General features: G+C 40.5%; 1 protein-coding gene and 1 pseudogene across 1 annotated transcript; both read right to left on the reverse strand.

Annotated features, from left to right (window-relative positions):
- Nucleotides 1–6,796: 6,796 nt before the first annotated feature.
- On the reverse strand, nt 6,797–9,640 carry LOC137956193 (uncharacterized; annotated as a pseudogene).
- An 8,798-nt stretch (nt 9,641–18,438) lies between these two features.
- LOC137956197 (cation/H(+) antiporter 19-like) lies at nt 18,439–21,918 on the reverse strand. The gene is made up of 4 exons (XM_068803578.1): nt 21,730–21,918; nt 20,025–21,026; nt 18,951–19,800; nt 18,439–18,863 (listed from the first exon to the last, which is right to left on the reverse strand). The coding sequence occupies exons 1-4, from the start codon at nt 21,916–21,918 to the stop codon at nt 18,439–18,441; spliced, it is 2,466 nt and encodes an 821-aa protein (XP_068659679.1).
- Between the last annotated feature and the right edge of the window lie 1,101 nt (nt 21,919–23,019).

The raw sequence follows: 23,019 nt of genomic DNA on the forward strand, positions 1-23,019 counted from the left end.
TTTCCATTATATATAATAGCCGACGGCGAGTGGCCTAATGGTCACTCGCGCAATTGGTTTTACCAAGACGCGGGTTCGAATCCCGCTGGCGCAAAAACAATTTTAAGTACCGAGTCGGCTCGGTCCTGGAACGGCGAGCCAACTCGTCCGAGTCGACTCGACGGTTTTTTTTTTATCTCCGAGTCAACCTGACCTGAGACGCGATTGCCGAGTTGGAATGGCGAGTCGCAAAAGACTCATCTTGAGCCAACTTGTCATGTATTTACAAAAATACCTTATGGTTTTAATTTACATGATTGTGCACGCTGGAGGTCGTCTTCAACCTCCAGCCGCGTGCAAAAGGAAGGTTCGCTGGCGTTCCGCCGACGTTCTTTCAAGTCGTCAATGCCGGCAAACCTGTCGGAATGGTCGCTGGCGTCGGCGCTGTAGCTCCGACGCTCTAAGGCGTCACAAGAGAGTCGCCGACAGTCCCGCACTGAGAGCAGACAGAGACTGTTGGCACCAGATGTTTTTATACAATGTCGACACCGACAAACCGTGCGGAATGGTCATCGGCGCCGACGACATGCTCGACGTTGGTCGTCGCCGATGCCAGAGCCCTGACTCCCGCAAACGAGGAGCATGCAGAGACCGCACAAAATTTGTTTAAAAAACAAAAACAGAGCTTTTAAATTTAAGCTCAAATGGAACCGAAACGCTGGATCAGCTCATCACTCAAGCCCCTTCAGTTGAGCCATCGTCGTGAGTGCTCAGAGATCGGAAGCGCCGAACAGAGAACGGAATTTGAAGTGTATAGAAGGAGGTATGATTTAGCTTCCGTTTACTTTATATGATGAATTTCATGTTGTTATTAGAAATTCATGTTTAAGGCTTATAGTTTGTATCAGAGCATCAACCTCCATTAACTGAAGCCAACCTCCCATCAAGGTTATTCATGGCTTCATGTTACCGAGGGAGTTGCAACTTCCGGAAGTTGCAACTGCCAGAAGTTTGAGACCACATTAATGAGAAAACCGTTTCTTATAAAAACAGTTAACATATCTGACGATGCCAAGAGGCTCCAAATGCCAGAGAGGAAGGCTTTCTTTGCTCTATTGTTTAAATCAGGCAGCAATGGCCTTCACGAAAACCAAACTTTAAATTCTTAGTTTTAAGACTACAAATAAAACTGAAAACTTTTCTAAACAGGAACTCCATTCCTAATACCTTGTTCCTTTAATAACCTAATTAGTGGAAGAGTTTCCTTGTAATCAAGTAGGACAATGCCCACATTTTTAGTCATTCCTTCAAGGACAAGTTTATTATTGTCTTCATCTTATACCAATGGTTTCCTTGCAATTGAAGATGACTCTTACATAGGACATGTTAATTCATAATATTTTTAAGTGTAGTTACCAATGTTTTCCTAGCAATGTCTAGTGTGATTAACCCAATCTGTGTTTACGGTTAATAACAAAGGGCCTTACATAAGAGATGAGTGTTTAGGATAGGAAGATCTTGCACTTGTTTTAGAATAAATCAACCCAATGTGTCATTCCAACGAGTTGGCCTCTACATATATGACAAATTTTACCTAACCCAGATCTAAATTGGATTACGAATGAGCTTGTTTACTTAAAGTTGATTAGTCTTATAACATTCGCATTCCTTCACCAAATCATTGGGCATGATTTATATGGCTCTATGTGACATTAACTAACATCGACACAATCATTGCACGTGTTTAACCTAAAAACCAGAGAGAAGAGAGGAAGAGAGAGTGTAGGTCTTGGGCTTGGAAGCGGCAGAATGATGTTAGCCATGTGTAGAGAAAGGAATCCATGGATAAGCCAAACTTTGGACTGTGTTGTCAGTTGAAAATGTTTGAAATTAGCGCTAGAATCAGTGTCTTCCATGTGCAGGAAACAAGCACCACTCACTGTAATGCTTCTTATATAGTAGATCTTCACGTCTCTGCTGCCGAAACAGCTCAACAGCAGCGGCAACCTCTCCCCACCTTCATTCTCTCAATTTGCGACAGATACAGAGGGAAGAGACGGAGATTTCACTTCTTTTGATAAATGGGTCTTCGTGAGGTGGTCAGGAGGCGCTCGTGGAGCGGTTATCGGAAGCTAAGTGGCGAAGATGTGGACTTGGAAGCACCATGGAGGCGATCAGTGAAGCCTTGGAGAATACGAGGTTTTAGAGTATCAGCACGCAGGAAGTTAAATTGGAGAGCTTTTGCGATGAGTATACAGCCGAGAAAGATCTTTGCCAACTATGCTGACATTGTAAATAAAATGGGACTAGCCGATACGTATCCTACCATCATCTTCTCTTCCCACTGGGGCCTTCCGGTTCTGTCGCAGCCGCCATGTTTTCCCAGAAAGAGCGCTCGAATTAGTTCACCCAAAGAAAAATCTCATTCCTTCACGAATATCGCAACTCGTTCTCTCGATTACAGAGTTTAAGCTTTCGAGAAGTGAAATCTCTAGATTCTTCCACCCTCCGTTTCGTTTTTTTACAAACGAAACGACAGATGGTGGCAAGTTTCATATCGTATCTGTTGGCCTAATTCATGAATGCTGATTCTGTGCTTTTTCTGCTTATAGCATGTAAAATCATGAGAGATTTTGTCTGATGTTGCTCCTAAACTAGAGCCAGAGTTAAAATCTTCCTAACGCAAAACACCGTAAGACAACTTACAGGGACGTTGTTTTGGCACTGCAGTTATAGAAATTTTGATCTGGTTAACAAACAGTTTTCTGTACATAGATTCAGTCAATTTTGATTTGACTGAACCCTAGCGAACCGTTAGCTCGAAGAGCATCAACTCCGAAACTGTAAGCTCCAAGGGCCATTTGAATAAACAATACAAATTGACTTAAGTGGGTTAAGGGTAGGTGGTTAATGTCTCCCATCAGCAGTTTGGAGGGGGGTAGAGAACGAAGAGGAAGAAGAAGAGGCATACGATAAAGGAAATGAAGAAAATCAATTAGATGATATCATGAATCTAAGTAGTTAATTGATATCACGATTGATGCCATGGGCAATTATGTGGGTTACTTTATATCATTCCTCAATACTGATGAGAAGTGTAGTTATAACTTTAGATATTAATTTTTATGTTATATCTGATTGAAGATAATAGTATTATTTGTTGTGCTATCGTCAACAAAATGAGGGGTTGAGTCTAGGTTTAGTAGGTAATAGCAGCAGATAGCATATCTTCAGCAAACTGAGCAATATATTGAATAGCTGCTGTGATGAATGGAATTCATCGTTCCATTGCAAAGCCGATGTTCAAATCTCGGTGGGCTTGTAACGCGGCTTTGACGCAAAAGTTAAAACTAATGGAGGGATCTTATTCGACTTTTCTTGGACACAGAAGAGGATAGGTAGGAAACCGGTGAGTTATATGATCTGAATTCAATCTAAAGTGACCAGTTTAACAGTTCATATTTTCTAGGCGAGTGTTCTAAGTAACCGGGTTGGTATCCTTCAATTACATCGAGTGCATTGATGAGACCGGATCTCGGCTGACACATTAAGACTTTTAGAATAGGGGTTTGGTCCTAATGTTTGCATCTGCCAACAGAAGGGAGAGACAGACATGATTACACGGCTGAGCTTGAAAGGTATCTCAATATATGTTTCTGAAACTAGGATGATGACACGGTACGAAGATGGAGTATCCAAGAGGACGAAGAATTTAAACTGGTCTGATAAAATTTTCTATCTGATCAAACTGTCTACCGGACTCTTATTAGTTATTACATCAAACAGAGTGGCTGAATTACAAGAATCTTTTTGCGTTAGAGCTAATTTCACAAAAGTCAGTAAGGCTTGACAACTCCCAGAGCCAGATATCAGCAACTACCGCCCAAGTTTCCTCTACTAGCCACAGCTACCATGAGATGGACGTAAGAGTCTCCCAGACTGGTGAATCCCTGCATGACGCGCCGTCCCAGCTTAACCTTCTCCCTCTTCACTTTCTTTCTTCCATGCCGCCTCCCCCTCCCCTTTACCTTTTCTTCCTCTTCCTCAGCCTCCTCTCGAATCGGAGCTAACCCGGCTTTGAGTATATCTTCTATATTCTTCCGAGACTCAGTCCTCAAACCCTTCTCGCCGGTGCACGGCACTCCGCAAAGCAAATTACGGCCCTTTCTCCTCATTGTCTCATCAACTCAGACTGATCAATATCTAACTGCGTAGCATAGACGCAGAGGCTCGCTGATGCGATTCAGTGAATGGATACAAAGGCCCTTATTCAAATTCTTGTTATATAAAGGAGAGAGAAAAGGTGGGAAGGTTGAAGAAGCCGATTGGCTGTGTCAAAAGGTGACCAATTCAGTTGGTGGACTTCCTTTACAGGGAGGTTTGGATTATTTTTTTGATAAGATGGAGATTGCTGGGGAGGTTTAGGTGATCAGACCCTTTTTTATCTCACATAAATGAAGGGGCATTGCATTCAACAAATAATTGTGGGGATAAGATGCTTGAAAGATTGGAGGAATTAAACTATCCCCATTTGCAGGACAGAATAATTGTCTGAATGGGTCTTGAATAATTCTTCCTGAGGACTGAATCATAAGGGTTTGTTGAAGAGAAAAAACAAATCTGAAGCCTTGAAACAGGTCCCATGAGCGAAGGAAACAGGCTCTAGATACTTTTTACTCCGAGGGACAAAAGTATTTTAAGTCAAGAGAAGTCGACCAGACTTAGCTCTACCAAGAGAATTCATTGTCTTATAAGCCTAACCTAGAGAGAGAGGGAGCAAGCAGAAAGGTCATTTCGACAGTAATAGAACAACACTGAAACAGTGATTGCCTCTTCTTTTTGTTTAGATTACCATTCAAATGTTGGAAGTTGGAACCCACTTTAGAATAGATTGTCCACAGCAATGAGACAAGTTGGTAATATAACCTAACGTCACCTTTATGCTTAAGCTGTGAGATGAAAAAACAAACTATCTTGGAAAGTATATGAATTAAAACTGATCTGCTCTTTTTTGAAGGTTTGAAAATTCTGGAGTTTTGAAGACTTGTCTTAAACCTCTCTATTAAGAAGGCCTTACAGCGTAAAACACTAAAATACCTCTATCAAAATGTAAAAGGGTATACCACCCATGGGCGGGCCCGGGGTCCTGGAGATCCGGTTCGGACCAATAAGATCATGTTTACGAGGAGAGACGGGGACAAAGGGAGGGAACAGTCCTCCTGACACGCTCCCTGCCAGGAACGTCATTCAGGTTCTGGTTCACCTCTGACTCATTTTTCTCTTTCAGGTTCCTGTCCTCCGTTGGACCGTGTCCCATGCCTTCTTCTCTTTAGTGAAAGAAGACTCTAGGACGGAGACAACTCAATCAATCGCAGGCCGCGCTTTATGTATTCTGTAAACACTCTCCGGCCAATAATTCGTCAACGCGTCGGGACACCTATCCGCTCTCTGTTCTTGGCCATTCAAAACTCTCTCTCGCAGCGTGCACTTATTTGCTCAAACTTCATCAAAACTGAAAAAGGGCTCGGTGGCAAAATTAGCTTAGTCCCGCGATGGACTGGTGCAGTATTTATGGTGAAGCTTAAGATGCTTGATGGGATTTTGTGCTGCTTCTCTTCGTTAGTGGCTGCTTCCGTGATCCTTACACTATCTGTATTTCCATTATTTACAAAGTAGAAATTCGTAGAATCGTGAAGGCTAAGCAAAAAAGTTTTAAGGGACAGGTCTAAGCATAAGCATAAGCTTCCGGAACTGCTTACCATACGAATGGGCATAGCATATGGAAGGCCGGAATCTCGCAGACGTTCACACGTGGGAGTCTTGTAAGGGAGCAGTGTCCGCCTACGACACGGATATTTCGATGAATTATACCTGCCTCGTCTTCTTCCGCGGAATTTGGCCATTCCTTTCTGACCCGATTTCACTCTATGCCGCTCCCCTTGATGTTGGGCAAATCGCTCTTGCGTTATTTCGACCGGTTTCTTGTTTTCTCTCCTTTTTTTCAGGATTCAAATTGACTGTTTTGACTGTCTAGAAGTTCTGTTTGCGCGCTTTGGGACGGTTTTCTTCTATGTCTGAAGAGGAGAAATTCGAACATGATTCAAAGGATTGGTTATCGGGTTCTGACGATGATCGGAGGAGGCGCAAGGGCTACGAAAACAAGGTTAAGCGGGCGAAGCGGATGGCGTTGTTTCCGTTCAGGAAGGTCAAGAAACTGTGTACGAAGAAAGCCTCTTCTTCCGAGTCTGGTAAGGGTTGTTCCCTATGTTTCTTGCCCCCCAGGTCGTTAAATTCTCCGACAAGATCGCAGACAAACGAACACGAAAATCATAAACTCTCATACGAGTTTATGAAAACATTGATTGAGAAGAATGATTTCTACTGCGAGGAATGCAATGTACACATGGATGAATGAGTGAAGAAGCGTCTACAATCCAAGTCCTAAAGCTTTGAATTGAGCTGGAATCGGCTCAGGTTATTGAAGGTCGCCCCAATGCTGTTGCACAGTCGCCCCAAATTGGATGTAGCAACCGTAGACAGTCTGGGCGACTTCATTGCTAAGATTACACAGTAGTTTCATGGACCACCACCAAAACCAGTGTTTTGATTGATTATTTGAAGAACCCGCATTTTTGTCTGTGAACAGCGAACCATTACAGATAAGGAAGACGGTAGCTTTTTCTGTGTTCTATTAAATTCTTTGTCCCAAGAATGCGGCTGGGAACTGGAGGTGAAAGAAGAAAAGGATATTCCTGCTCATTGATTACTGGTTGGCAAATATCTTGCTGGAAAACCGGTTCACTTTGGACTCCTCATTTTGTTTCCTTTTTGGTTTTCTGCTTACAGTTATTCTTTACATCTAGCGCAAGAGATTGTTTCCGGTTTCCTGTTTCCATGTCGGACTACATTTTTCATTTCTCAGATTCTGTAGAAGCAATTTTATGATAGACCGTGTGCGGAATCTGTCTGTTACATCAGTGTGAGTGTATTGGGTTATCTGTATGCATTTGTCTACATTGTCAGAGAACCACATTCATGGTTATCACCGTGTTGGTATGCATGCTTAGGGGGCAAAGATGTGAGACCGAGGGAGTGGTTTCGTCTTTCATTGCTAATGCCCTCCTTCATTTCTAAGTCATCCAAAGCTCTTTTCGCGTAAACTGTGAAGAGCACTGTGGTGATGATTGCGATAATGAAGGAGATAACATTGTAGACAATCTCAAGTGTTGTCATGTGATGATTGCTGTATTTCATGTCTGCCAATGTTCGTATAAGCCTTCCACTGTACCAAATTAAGAAAATAAAACAATCTTAGAAATATCATCATCAAGGAATGCATCCTAAAAGCAAACCAATTATAGTGTCTAGTAAAATTTTAAAATTTAAACTAATTATATGTGATTGGGATAGATTAAGAAAAATTGCATGTTTGCCCTATCTAAAGCAGGAAGGCAACAAAATTCACTTGCACACAACATGAAGACAAATATTTAGACACAGAAAAGCAGTATAAAGTGATAAGAGCTATATGAAATCTGGTTTATGTACAAAATACACATACCAGTCATACTCAAAAAAACATGTTTATGCCATGCTTCGAGATAAACAAAAAATATTTTTAAAAAACAAAACCAACCTCAAAACCACATGCCCCGAGATTAGTCTTTTCAATTCTTCTGTCAAAGGATCATAAAAACCTTATGCAAACCAGTAGGTAACTGACCTATATATGCAAATGAAGGCTTCGGGTATCATTTCAGCAATGGAACCCCATATGTATGAACCAAATTTCATGTTAGTGACCACAATAATGTAGTTGAAAACTGTGTATGGAAACCCACTCGGAATTGATGGAACCAACTGCCTTCTCCAGCCAGCCTGATTACAGCAGCCTTCTGAAGCCACCTCTTCAACCATTGCTGTCACATTCAAATGGTAAATCGGTATTAACGTCACATTTTCCTATGGTTGAAAAAATCTAAATCACATGAATTTCATGCAGACCCTACATAAAAACACTGCAATGTCTCTATACTATCATGAAGGTGTTCAAGGAGGACGAGGTTCCTTACATGGATACGATCATGGAATAACAACCCAATTAAATAGGGTAAGGCCATTCCAATGGTAGTTCCTACCATGATTATCACAAATCCAAGACCATATCCAAAAATCATTCCAGCCAGCCACATGGATGGTCCAGATGGAATCAGGAGGACAGGGAACAATGCCAAAGAGGCAATAAGTACAAGAGCAAGAATGGGCCGTCCAAAAGCAGTTGCTTCCCACTGCATGATTGGGAAGAGTACCTACAAAAAACATATGAAATGGATCAAAACAGATTGACAACAAATTAGGAAGTGGATAGAGGATTAAATCTTAAACAATGACATGTTTTACAGCCAATCAGGATACTACATAATAACAGCCAGTAGTTTACAACCCACAGACAGGAGAAGCCATTGACTTAATGATTATGTGCACGTGGGTCATAGAGAATGAGAGAGAAGCTCTAATGTCCAGGTTTGGAGATAATTGAATGGATAAGGGTTGTGCCACATGAGATTTTATTCTGAAATTAAACACCAGAATTTTGACAGTTTAAGTGAAAAAACTAAGTTCACAGTTTCAGCAAAGATGTTTAAAATTAAGTCTTTGACTGCCAACACAGCACAAGTTCTATGTGTGTGTGTGTGTGTGTTTGAAAATCAGCCAGCTCTTGTAAAATTAACGTTGTACTTGAAATACCAAGTTCAGCATTGCATGGATTTGGCTCGTATATGGGGTACAAAAAGCCTGAGGGATTGTCCTATAGATAACTTTAAGTCTGCAGAACAAACAATCTTTAAGAGGGCCCACACAAGAATTTGTTTTTCCTTAAACCTTGCCAAGTGACAAGGTGAGAAGGTGACACATAACAACTGGCAAGGACAATAACTGCTATTGCCACATAGGAAAAGGGGACTGGTTTACTCAAATCCCAAGTGAAGTGATCATAATGAACACCATTTCATGTACTATTTTCTTCTTCCTTTTTGGTGAAAAATTCGATTACATAGACTAAATCAATATTGTAACATGGCTTAACAATACAACAATTGTAATTTTGCAGCTGTCTTTCAGCAACTCGTCAGTATAAAATCTTACATTATTGCTCTGTATACTAGCAATCGCAAATTCAGTGATGCTATTGACATTCATACAGTGTTCCTCTTCATATAATAAACACTACCAACTCTGTGCTGGTAGTTTGAAGCATCGGTCAATTTCTTACTTGGAGGAGCTTGGTATCTCCAGTGTCAAATTTGATTTTGTGTTAAAAAAAGGAAAACTAAGCAATTGAATTTTTTTGGCCTCATTGCCAGTTCCACACCTAACACGGCCATTAACTGCTTATATAGTGCTTCAATCTCTGATTAGATAAATAATATTAAAACGTTGTTAGTTATTAATTCTTAAAAGCTATACATTTACTTGAAAAAATAAAAATTAAACAAAACCATAGCATATGCAAAAGGAACACCAGACTACGAAATACCTTTTCAAGGGTAATGGGATTCCCCACTTCAAAAGAATAAGAAGGATCACTATTGAAGCCAAGCAACAGAATAAGATCTTCAACCACCACATGGCTAGTGGTGGCTTTGTTCCCAACTGAGATTGTAAATCATTAACCTCACCAAATCTAGGTTCACTGCCAATCAGCAGGCTCGCATATTCACTATCTTCTGCCTGTCTGTCATTATTCGTGGAGTCCTTTTCAAACCCATCAAATGGACTTAACATCCTTGTCGATCAAAAGTATCTAACATTTACAAAGAAACACAGTGAATAATTGATGTAACAATGCCTACCAAAAAATAAAAAATTACTGTGCAAATGGACTTCAATAAAAAAGAACAAATTGAAGAGTCATAAGCATGGACACTTAACCAAAAAATGATTCAAAAGAAAAAAAGTAACGACTAGAAATAAACAATCCAAGGTATTAGGTGACTGAAGACTCATTGAAATTGTGATTCTTAGGCATTTACAAAACTATAAGCCATGAAATCATAATACCATTTAACCTAATTCATGAAGTGGTCAAATATAAAGAATAAAGCCCATGATTTTAACATCTTATTAATACAATAAACAGATTTGCTGGCTGAACTAGAGTGAATCTACTTTAAGGATAATGGACAAGATGAAATTATCTGGTCTCTAGAGCCACTTGGAGACTTCTCTAAATCATCTTTGTATAACCATCTATTGGGTCCCTCAGCCCACAAGGCAGTAAAGAAGATTGCTCTCTCGTGGAAACCGATAACTCCTCCAAAAGTGCAGTACTTCATTCGGTCTACCAGTCGTAAAAAGATTATAGCATGTGATGAATTGCAAAAACATGGCTTCCCAATGATTAACTCCCCATGCAAGTTCCAGCAAAAGAAAGTGTTGACATTTGATGATTCAATGTCCTTTTGGCACATAGATTTGGCATATGATTTCTTTGGTACTCCAGGACTATGGGGTCGTAAAGGATAGAGGATTCCATAAGGTTTGTATGCGCTGGCCCTATTGGCTGGAAAGACTCAGCAGAAGTAGAAATCAGCATATTAAGGCAAGGTTGTAATCAAGAATTTTTCTGCTCCCTGAATAGTTGAAGGAGATTCTACCAAAATGATAAGCTGGATAAAGGGCAAGGCAGAGCTTTCTTCGCATATCAGATACATTCATGAAGTGGTCATGGACATTTGTGGGCCTTATATGGTTTCTTGGCAGCACATATTAAGGGCTGCAAATTCCCTAGCTAATGTGTTAACTAAATAAATGAATTCAAAATTTAGGGAGGTACTTTATTTGAACTTGCAATGTGTGTGTTTTTTTAAATATTTTGGTTACACACACAGAGGACCCCAAATTACCTAGACGCCGATGAGGCAACCGACTCTTGTGGCCTATGAATTTGATAAACAGTAGGAAGTGAATAATTGATGAGACATGTACAATTTAGTCTTCTTGTTTTCAATCTCATGTCCAGCACTTGAGCCAACCATTGAGTAAATTCATGTGTAACATTTCATATTTCCTTAGTATACCACTTGAAAACGGGCACTTCCTTCACCAAACAAGTAACTAACTAGAACATTATACCCCTATCGCTAAAAGCCTGCTGCAAGTCATGACCTCTCTCAAACCATCTTTATACATAGGTCTTCATAGCAGTTGAATCAAAAGAGGTCATTCAAACCACTAGAACCCATTACATGAAACCAACAAGTAACTAGAACATTATACCCATATCGCTAAAAGCCTGCTGCTAGCCATGACCTCTTCCAAGTCATCTTTATACATAGGACCTCCATGATGTTGAGCACAAGAGACCATTCAAACCACTAGAATCCATTAGTTCAAGCAAACATGTAAGAGAAGGATTCATTTGGCTGACAGAAACAAAGTTGGGAGATAGCTTTGACGATGATTGTTAACTTTGAAAAAACTAGATTGCCTTTGCATTACATGCATGGGTTTAAATAAACCCCAGATTATAATCCTAGTGTAACTCAATGTACAATCCTAAGCATACTACGACACTCTAAACCGAATCCAATTCTAAATACAAATCAGAATAGGACTATAACTCCATGTACTCTAACAATGATGATGATTTTATCAGAAAACATCTCAGTTTTCCATTTTCACAGTGTAAACATAAAGTCAATCCCATCCTCCAGCTTTCCCACAATTCACGTGAAGTTAAAAAAACTGTAAGCGACAATTTGAACTTTTGACACAACAAGTAAAGAAAAATTGCAGCATGGACAAACATCAATGATCTACGGGATACATTTGTGAAAGGAAAGCAGTTCTTTCTCACATGATTTGCATTACCTGCAAAAACCATGAGCAGATTCTTGTTCAGATAGAATAAACAAAAACAAACTACTTGAAGAGTATGGAATCCGTATTGCTTGAGCCTGTTCAATAGTGATAGATCCATAGCCACTTAAAAGTTGTGAACTTTTACTGGGAAGAGGGAAGCTTGAATCTGCTGTAACAGCTCATATTGTCTTTTAGCATGCTCCTTAGATATTTTGAATTTGTTTCCCCCATTTTCTCAAATATCACCATTAAGTAGAAGAAACAGAGAAATAGACAAGTACATAATGAGTCACTGGAAATATTTGCAAAAAAAAAAAAAAAAAAAGTCTGTAAAAACAGTTACGTAGTTTGTCTGTACTCAATAGATAAACTTATGGATGGAGGCAACATAGTATTACTCCATGAATTGAGGAGGCTCCGAAACCAGTAAAAAGACATAATTCGACAACCAGTGAATTCTTGATTATCACTAAAAATATCTCCATTAACCCTGAAACTACTCCTTTCAAGCACAAAACACAACTTCGACCTCCTCAAACTCCCAATTTTCGTTTTGCCAATATTATCAGATCATCGGTCTAACTACTCCTTGAGCCAATAATAGCAGAAACTTTGTCGAAGCGCTGGAATAGCTCTAGGTTATATAGAATCAGAAGAAAAAAAAAAAAGGACCTCTGACAGAAGCAATCAATACAACATTACAGGCATCGAGGATAAAGAGACAAATCAAAAGAAACTAACCAGCAAACAAACATAGAATATTCTACACACGAAGTGACACTGAAGCGAGATATACTCGATTGAACAAAAAAAGAGAAGCAAACTCAGGGTACAGAGGGATCAGCCTACTTCAGCTTTTGTAAAAAAAAAAAACGGTTAGGAAGATCTTCGAAGCGAACACTCGAACCTGACTACGTCAAAGAAGATGATAGCGTAACATTAAGAGGATATGAGAGAGACGTTAGGTGCAGAAAGTTGGAAATTTAGACAATGAATCCTGGGCGGCAGTGGAATTGGAGAGGCCTGTTTCAAAGCTGGTATCAGTTGCAAAACATTCAGAAAAATCGATAGATGCGAAAGCCAAATAAAGAAAAGCAAACGTGTAAAATTTGCGTGATGACTTTAATACCCTTCTATGGCCATTGAACCGGAAAGGCGGCTGGGCCCGGTTCGATCGACAAAATTCTGCAATAAAAGCAAGTATTTAACATTTATATTTGAGAGGTCACAATAGAGTCTGGCTAAGATGTTTCAAATATTAATGTAGAAACACAGTAACATCCATCCTTAACTAGAACTGATTGAACCATGTACAATCGGCTAAAACTTTGTCCATTATAAAGGAGGATAAGATTGTCCAAACATTGTTTTACGTCAATAAAATATATATCCAGCCCCCTCGCTCGAAAAAGACCAAGAAATAATCCAATTTCAAAAGGACACGCCGTTGAAGTTTGAACGATGCAATCTGGATTCTCGAAACTATTCATTTGACATAGTATCACCACGATGAGAGAATTGAAAACAAACTAAAACCAAGAGGTGGAAAACCAATGCTCCGCTGCATTGCCCAGAGGTCATATAATATTTCATATACAACCATATATTCCTCCTAAATCCTAATTGCCAATTTTTTTTTCCTTCATGTCATATTTGTTAAACGGATGGACAAGTAAATGATTATCAATTGATATATATTTCAAAGACACGAGCTTAAGAGTGGGTTCCAAAGCAGCCAAACTAGAACGTTTCTGGAAGATAACAATGATTAAGAACAAGATGTTGGATCATAAACTTGATCTAATCCAAGCCCAACTCAAGGAAACTTCGTGATTAAGAGATAAGTCGACAGTTAAAGTCGGTTTCTTGGAGATAAGCTCATTGTTGGACAAAAAACTTCGGAGAAGAAAGAAACGTGTATGGCAAAGAATTTGACATGTAACAAAGGTTTATGTGGTGATTATTCACCCATTACATGTATAAATATTTATATAAGTAATATAAAATGATAAAAAAAGAAAAGGAAAATAAAAAGAGTTATCGTAGCCATTCTTCTTCCTGTCCGAGCATAATTTTTTTTTAGAGAGATAGAGAGATAGAGAGTCGGTTTCATTTTCATCACAGTGATATCAGAGCTTTCTTTTCTCTCTTTCTTGAATCCTTCAAAGTTGTCACTAAAGCCTTTTTTAACGATGTCCCAAACATCGTGTGCTCCAAGAAGAACCTTCATCTTGATACTCCAATTGTCGTAGTTATTGTTGTTAAGATACTTTCAACTTACATATGAAACCATCTGAGTCTATTTCGGATTACTTCTCAAGAGTAGTAGCTATTTATAATCAATTGAAAAGAAATGGTGAAAAACTAGAAGATGTGAGAATAAAAAAGAAGTTACTCCGTTCGTTAGATCCCAAATTTGAGCACATCGTTGTGACGATTGAAGAAACCAAGGATTTGGAAGAAACGATAATAGAACAACTCCAAGGATCTTTGCAAGCCTATGAAGAAAAGCACAAAAAGAAGCAAGATTTCTCTGAACAACTTTTCAAGACACAAATCAAAGAAAAGGATGAAGAACAAACTTATACAAGAAATGAACGTGGTGAAGGAAGAGGTCGAGCCTGTGGACGAGGAAGAGGTCGCGGCTATGGACGAGGTTGTAATTATAATAACAATTCCAACAATAGCTATGAGAAAAGAGAAAACTTAGCAAGGGATCGTGGAAGAGGAAAGATGAACCCCAGGTATGAAAAATCTCATATTCAATATTATAATTGTCAGAAATTTGGGCATTATGCTTCAGAATGTAGAATTCCCAAGAACATGATTGGTGAGAAGACCAATCATGCTGAAGCAAAGACAAAAGAAAAAGAAAAGTTGTTATTAGCATATAGAAACAACAATGTAGAACAAGAGAACACCTAGTATCTTGATATAAGTGCAAACAATCATATGTATGGAAGAAGAAGTCTGTTCATATACCTCAATGAATCAATCTTTGGGAAATGATTCCACAATGGTAGTACAAGGAAAAGGTAACATTTTTATTCGTGCAAAAGATAGTAGTCATAAATTAATTTCAAATGTCCACTATGTACCTAATATGAAAAATAACATCTTGAGCTTGGGTCAACTCTTAGAAAAGGGTTATGACATTCACATGAAAAATTATACCCTTTTTATAAGAAATGACAAAGGAGATTTAATGGCCAAGGTACAAATATCAAAGAATAAAATGTTTCCTTTAAATATTCAAAACGATATTGCAAAGTGTTTACAGGCTTGTTATAAAGATGTATCTATGGCATCTTCGATTTGGGCATCAAATTTTGAAGCGTTGAAGCTATTGTCCAAGAAATAAATGGTGAGAGGCTTACCTCGCATTAATCACCCTAATCAAGTGTGTGAAAGGTGTTTATCAGATAAGCAATTCAGAAATTTTTTTCCAAAAAAATCAGATTCAAGAGCCAATAAGCTACTCGAGCTAATCCACATAGATATATGCGGTCAAATCAAACCAAACTCTTTAGGTAAAAACAATTATTTTCTTATTGATGATTTTTCAAGGAAAACATGGGTATATTTCTTAAAACAAACATCAGAAGTTTTTTAAGCCTTCAAGAAATTCAAAGCTGTAGTAGAGAAGGAAAGTGGTAGAGAAATTAAAGCCATGAGATCTAATCGAGGAAGAGAATTCCAAGAATTCTGCAAAGTAAATGGAATTCATCGACCAATGACAGTTCCTAGATCCCCCCAACAAAATGGAGTGGCAGAAAGAAAGAACCGAACTATCCTCAATGTAATCCGGAGCATGCTTAAAAACAAGAAATTATCAAAAGAGTTTTGGGCCAAAGTTATGGTGTGTGCAATTTATTTATCTAACCGATTTCCAACAAGAAGTGTTTTGGGAAAAACACTATAAGAAGCATGGAGTGGAAAAAAGTCTGGCAGCTTCCACTCAACAGTCTTTGGAAGCATAGCCCATGCTCATGTACTGGATGAAAAAATAACCAAGCTTGATAATAAAAGAGAAAGTTTTATCTTCATTGGTTATGACGCAAATTCAAAAGGCTACAAGTTGTACAATCCGGACAGTAAAAATATTGTAATCAATCGAGAAGTGGTGTTTGATGAAGAAGGATTATAGAATTTTGGATCTCACTAAGATAACATCAATTTCTCTCCTCCATCTGAAGATGAGTCAATATCGATAAAACAACATAGAGAAACCCAACTAGGGTCAACGACCCCACTTACTTTGCCAACATCAACTACACACGAAGATGAGTTACCTTTATCACATTTAAGTGGGAGTCAAAGAATCGCACCACGGATACGAAGTCTTCGAGAAATATATAAAGAAACCGAGCTATCTAGTAATCTCACACTTTTCTGTTTTTTTGTCGATTATGAATATAGTAAGTTTCCAAGAAGTTGCACAAGAGAAGAAGTGGAGAAATGCCATGGATGAATAAATCAAGGCCATTAAGAAGAACAACACTGGGAACTCGTTCCACTTCCTAAAGGGCACAAACCCGTTGGTGTTAAATGGGTGTACAAGACAAAGAGAAATGCCAAAGGTGAAATAAAAAAACACAAGGCAAGATTAGTTACAAAAGGATACAACCAAAGAGCTAGCATTGACTATCTTGAGGCATTTGCTCCTATTGCCCTTTTAGAAACTATAAGACTTAGCATTTCTCTTGCAACTCAAAACAAATGGAAAATTCATCAAATGAATGTAAACTTTGCTTTCCTAAATGGAGTCCTCGAAGAATAAGTTTACATCGAGCAACCTTTAGGTTATAAAGAGAAAGAAAATGAAGACAAAGTTTTGAAGTTAAAGATTGCTCTTTACAGGTTAAAACAAGCACCAAAAGCATGGAATAGTCGGATTGACAAGTAATTCCAAGAGAACTGCTTTACAAAGTGTCCATACGAGCATGCTCTCTATATAAAGATAAAAAAGGAAGATGTTCTAATTGTGTGCCTATTCGTGAATGATATGATCTTTTTAGGTTATAATCCAAACTTATTCGATGACTTCAAGAAGGCAATGACCAAAGAATTTGAGATGACAAATATTGGGCTTATGGCGTACTATCTTGGCATCGAAGTTAAGTAACAAGAAGATGAAAATTTTATTTCACAGGATGGTTATGCAAAAGAAATCCTGAAAAAGTTCAAGATGGAGAATTGTAAGCAAACAAACACACCGATGGAATACAAAATCAAGATGTCCAAGCATGAAAAAGGAGAAAGTGTGGATCCAACATTTTTCAAAAGTTTGGTAGGAAGTCTACGTTATCTAACCTGTACAAGGTCTGATATCCTTTAGGTAATTGGATTGGTCAACCGTTACATGGAATTTCCAACAACTACCCATTTCAAAGCCGCAAAGAGAATTCTTTGCTATTTGAAAGGTACTATTGACTTAGGCTTGTTTTATTCAGTTTCTAAAAATTACAAGCTTATTGGATATAGCGATAACAATTGGGGTGGAGACATAGATAACCGAAGGAGTACTACTAGATTCATATTTTTCATGGGAAATATTGTTTTCACATGGATGTAAAAAAATAACAGATTGTCACATTGTCACCTGTGAAGCAGAATATGTTGCGGCTACTTCATGCGTTTGTCATGTAATTTAGCTTAGAAATTTATTGAAAAAGATAGGCTTAATACAAGAAGAGCCGACCAAAATCTGTGTCGACAATAAGTCAGCCATTGCCCTAGCAAAGAATCCAGTGTTCCATGATCGAAACTAGTACATCGATATTCGCTACCATTATATAAGGGAGTGCATTGCAAGAAAGGATGTGCAAGTTGAATATGTGAAGTCACAAGATCAAGTTACTGATATTTTTACCAAGCCACTGATAAGCTAAGACTTCACAAGATTAAGGAATCTAATTGGAGTCATAGGATCAAATTTAAGGGAGGATGTTGGATCATAAACTTGATCCATGATCCATGATCCAAGCGCAACTCAAAGAAACTTCGTGATTAAGAGATAAATTGGCAGTTAAAGTCGGTTTATTGGAGATAAGCTTATCGCTGGCAAAAAACTTTAGAGAATAAAGAAATGTGTTTGGCAAAGAAGAAAGAAAAAGAAAATTCAGAGGGTTATCGTAGCCATTCTTCTTCTTGTCCAAGCATAATTTTTTTTAGAGAGATAGAGAGTCGGTTTCCTTTTCATCACAAGACATGAAAAATATTTATATATCTGGAGCAAATGATTTGTTGTGCTTATCTAAGCTTTCGATCAAAATAACTTAATTTTGGGTGAGGAGTGAGCAACGGTCTTCTTCCGCAAGCAAAGCTAATATTCCTATAAAAGAGGATCGCAAATGAATCGAAAAAAAAAAAACGAGTATTGGCATAGATATCGACATGAAGGAGCAAAGACAAGAATCATTTTCCTGCCTCTTGATGTCACGACCATCACACAATCGCTAGAGCTGCAGGCACCATACCGCTCGCAACCTCCTCTACTGCAAGCATACGCATCCTGTGTTGGTCACTTCAGCTTTCAGGTTGGATCATCAATTTGGCAAAAAAGCGGGGACTTGCTTTGACCGCTTCGCTGATTTAAGCGATAATGCTTGGAGCTATACGAGTTTCATTGAAGGCTGCGTTGTTTGTGACTCCGACGTGAGCCGGCGTGTCCGGCACCTCCTGGGTATCTTCCACCTCTTCGACCTCCAAACTCCGGTGGGATGCTTGGTCGTACTGTTGAATCACTAGCGCTGAAGCGGTTGTGAAAAAGTCGGAGGAGGCCAAAAAGCACCCAACCGGCCCCAATTCCGGACAGTCTGTTCTGCTCTCCAGTGGTACCGTCGGCGGCTTCCGACCAACCAAGAACAGGTTGCACCTGTTCACTCCCTTTATCCCCTCGATAACCTCTTCTTTGCTTCCGACCTCATTTTCCAGGTATGAGATGGAAGGATTGGCGGGTTTAATCTTCGTCTTGAAATAGGTGATGCACTCCTCGTCCAACTCTTTGTCGGCTTTCCCTGCACAACTTCAGCGTTTATATGTGTATCTCGTTGAATCGTTAAAAAACGGGAGAACAGAAAATTGATTAGCTAGCGATTACAAACCAGTTTCGCCTTGGTCGGTGACAGTGACACGTTGGTCGGCGTTCCAGGTGAGGTTCTTTCCTGCCGCGGGTAGGAACCTCAACACGGTGAGACCAATCCCGGGGTGCTCAGCAATCCGGATTCCATAAGCGAGGGCCTCGCGGTCGTCGCGACCACCGAAGAAGAGAACAACAGCGGAGAAGGAGATGTCACTGGCGGAGACCTGGGTGGCACCACCAAGTCCGCGATCAATGAGAATGCCCACGGAACAGGGAGCGTAGCTCAGTACCCGTTGGTTGACTTGATGGAAATCGTGGCCCAGGGACTCCAGGGCGCCATCGAGGCGCTGGTGCTTGTGGAAAGGGAGGAGGATGAGGGAGGCGCGCTTCTGCTGGGCGCTAGTGCAGATATCCTCGTGGATGCTGGAGAAATGGGAGATGGCGGTCATGGGCCTGACGTAGACGCTGCTGAGCTGCTGGTAGGCCTCGAAGGCGACGACGATGTGGTCCCGGTCGTCGCGCTTTTTGTTCCAGAAGGGGAGGCCGTTGAGACGGGCCTTGTGAACCATGGAGATGGCGGAAGGGCGCTCGGAGAGCTCCATGAGGTGCATGGCGTAGACGGTGATACCGCGGCGGCGGGTACCGCGGGACGACTCGATGAGGTTGATCATGGTGGGGATGTTGCGGGTACTGTGGAAGCAAGCCAGGACGCGAAGCTCCGTGTCGACGCCGTTGGCTCTCTCTACGGTTCGGTGCTTGTATGGAGCCACTCGGCGGGCGGGTTTGTAGATAGCCATCACCAATGGGGTCGTGATGAAGGTGGTGACGAGAGCCATCAGCACCAGGATCGCAAACGTCTGATCATTCAGTACCTGATCCACCGGATTCAATAGATGAAGCTCAGTCCTCTTTTCTGAATCCGAACCGGGCAATCACTTGGCCGCGCTCCAGAAACGTGGGAACTGGCATTATTCACGGTTGCCAATGATTGGCCCGATCCGTTGACTCTTCTGACCCCCCGGTTCTTCACATCTTATTTCGCCCGGGACATGCAAATTCGAAACAATACGAAAGAAAGAAGAGAGAAGCAACGTACCTTTCGGTCCTTGCCGATGTTGAGAACGATGAGCTCGACCAAGCCTTTCGTGTTCATGAGGAAGCCGAGGGCCAGAGCCTCCCGACCCGGAATTTTATAGGCCATGGATACAAGGACGGTGCCTCCTATCTTTCCGGCGCAAGCAGTGAAGATAACCAGGCACAGAAGGCCCCACGACTCGGCCCCGCTAATGGTGGTAACGTTGGTTTTGAGTCCGCTGGAGACGAAATAGAGTGGAAGAAGGAGGCTGGACACCAAATCCTCGATCTTCTCGATGAGAATCCCTGCGAATGGCCCCTCCTTTGGCATGACGATCCCAACTATGAAGGCCCCAAATAGGGCGTGTATACCGATCGTGTCCGTCACGAAGCCCGCCGCTAGCACCAGCGCCAGCGTCGCGCAGATGTACAGCTCCTTTACCGGCTCTCCCTCCTGCGACCGCTGGGCCATCCAAACCAGCACCGGCCGGATGACGTAGGCGGCTAGCAACACGAAAGAAATGCCCGTTCCCAGAACGTAGAGGGACACGAGAGGAGAGGTGTCTTTGCCGGACAGGGCGATGGCTAAGGCGAGGAGGATCCAGGCGGCAACGTCGTTGACGGCGGCGGCAGACATAGCCATGCGTCCGACGTCGGTGGTGAGAAGCTTAAGCTCGGCGAGAATGCGTGCGAGGACGGGGAAAGCGGTGATGGAGAGTGCGACGCCCATGAATACGAGGAAAGGAGCATGGGCAACTCCCTGGGAGATGGTGGAACGAAGCACGACGGAAGTGCCGATGCCCAAGACGAAGGGAAGGCTGATGCCAGCGAGAGCGATGGCCAGGGCCTTCTTCCCTGTACGCTTGATGGCTGTAAGATCCAGCTCCAGACCCACCAGGAAGAGGAAAAATAGGAGACCGATGTTGGCCAGCGTGTCCAACACCGTCAAACTCCGCTTAGGGAACACAGCATCGAGGAATTTCTGATTGCGGCCAATGGCTGATGGACCCAATAGAATCCCTCCCTGCAACAAGTACAAAACGCCATTGTTGACTCCAAACACATTTACAGTAACCAACTACGAGCTCATCAAGTCACCATTTTTTGACATTTTTAAGCCTGGTATTTTAAATTTTAAGGCTGTGGGAAGGAAAATTTTCTACTGCAACTAAGCACTGGTGGCTCCTACTGTAAAGGAGTGCGAGTCGACAAATTTATTTCCTTCCATGAGAAGATAATGGCAATTGGCAAAGGGCAAGGAAAACTTTAAAAAATGTCGTTTACTAACTGAGTTTCTCTGTCATTGCTCTTTCGAATTTTCTTTATCTATTTATATCGTACATAATAAATTCAAAGGGAGGTTTTATCTCAGGACTCTTTCAAAATTCAAAGTCCAATCTTGAATCTTGATGCAATAGTATGTTAAAAAAAAAAAATTCAGTCAAGAAATCTTTTTGAAGCTTGTTTCAAAATTGTAAACAGAACTCTGGAAAAACAGAAAAAAGCTGAAAATACAGTTTCAATATGGAAAGACCAATAGATTTATTTGGTTCTGGATTCGTCTTGCACTACATAATGAGTAAAAGAGTTGGATTATATAAGAAAAGAAAATGATCTAAACGGAGAAAACGAAAAAAAATCTTCTTTCTAGAGTCACCCATATTAAACAATAAATAAAAGAGTTAAGACAAATAAGATCATAGGACAGAAAAAAAAATGAAACTCACGATGATTTCCGCAATGACTCTAGGTTGACGAAGCGGCTTGAGAAGAAAAGCGAGCGTCCTGGTAAAAATAACGACCAAACAGATCTGCACAATGGCGAGAGGGAGAGCGTAATCGAGTGGATTGTCGCCTTGCCACGACCCGTTCGAAGTGGCTTTCATCGGCGCTGGACATACTTCGGTGGTGGCCATTTTCGCAACTCACTGCAAGAACCAATTCCGCAGGAACCAATTCAGAATTCCAGATAAGAACAAAAGAAGAGGAAGATGTGAAAAAACGAGAAGGAATGAGAGAGAGAGGTTTAGAAATGGCGGAAAGAAAATCGGAATCCAGAAAGAAATGAGGCGTCGGGGGTATCTTGTGTGGGAAAGGAAACGTAGATCGTAAAAGGTGCAGGACAGGAAGAGTCATGACAGTCAATCAGTATTACCTGTAAATAGAAAATTAACAAACGCGGTCAAATCTCTGAGCCTGTCCACAAAGAACAGCTATTTTTAGCCCAAACCTTCTATTCAAGCTTCCTGTGGATACTGGAATCCGGTTCCAGAGCAGTTAGGTTCCATCTATAGTTGATATTTGAGAGAAGTGTACGTGCAAATTTATATGTTCCGATTTGGCGATGCATGGGATGTCATCCCCGATTATTTGGCTTTTTTTTTTTTTTTTTTATTCTCCCAGAGTTGACCAAGTTAAAAATGCAACTAGGTCGGTTGGTCAAATCACCTCTTCATAACCAAAGGTGAGGAGACTCTAATCTCCTCATTAATTCTAGCAGAATAAAATTAATGATTCTAGCAATGGTTGCTTGATCCAATTTCCATGATTTTACTGTTTAATTTAGGGGTGGACACGGTTTGATATGGGTCGGGTTTCACAAAACTCAAACCCGAATCTAAAAAAAAAAAAAAACTGAAATATTAAGCCCAACACCAACCTGATCACCGTCCCCTACCACCCTGTCTCCGCCTTAAGGGGGGTTAGTCCCCCAAATAGATTTTTCAAGTTCAAGTTCATGTCCAACATGAAGATCATGTCAATCATGTACATGAAGATCATCTTTGCACTTGGTGTTAGTGTTGACGAATTCATGTGCACTGGAAAACAGTTTCCAGTGTTAGAGCCCCAACATGAGAAAAACATAAAAAATAAGAGAATCTCTAAACCTTTACAGTGCACTTAATTACAACATAATCCTTAAACCCCAAATTAGGTAAAACAACCATTATTACTACACGAATAAGTTATTTAATGTATAATTAAATATATTAATTTATTTATTAATTGAATTAAAT

This window comes from Aristolochia californica, unplaced genomic scaffold, assembly GCF_029961685.1.
Source record: "Aristolochia californica isolate CCGP_79_NKW_82.1479 unplaced genomic scaffold, dmAriCali1.0.hap1 SCAF_2, whole genome shotgun sequence".
Lineage (NCBI taxonomy): Eukaryota > Viridiplantae > Streptophyta > Magnoliopsida > Piperales > Aristolochiaceae > Aristolochia > Aristolochia californica.

What these genes read in the sequence shown, in the direction of transcription:
- LOC137956197 (XM_068803578.1), bottom strand. Translation starts at nt 21,918, where the DNA reads ATGGCCACCACCGAAGTATGTCCAGCGCCGATGAAAGCCACTTCGAAC. An exon ending in ACATCGGCAAGGACCGAAAG is followed by an intron (nt 19,801 to 20,024) that starts GTACGTTGCTTC and finishes CCGGTGGATCAG; the next exon opens with GTACTGAATGATCAGACGTT. An exon ending in CACCGACCAAGGCGAAACTG is followed by an intron (nt 18,864 to 18,950) that starts GTTTGTAATCGC and finishes GAAGTTGTGCAG; the next exon opens with GGAAAGCCGACAAAGAGTTG.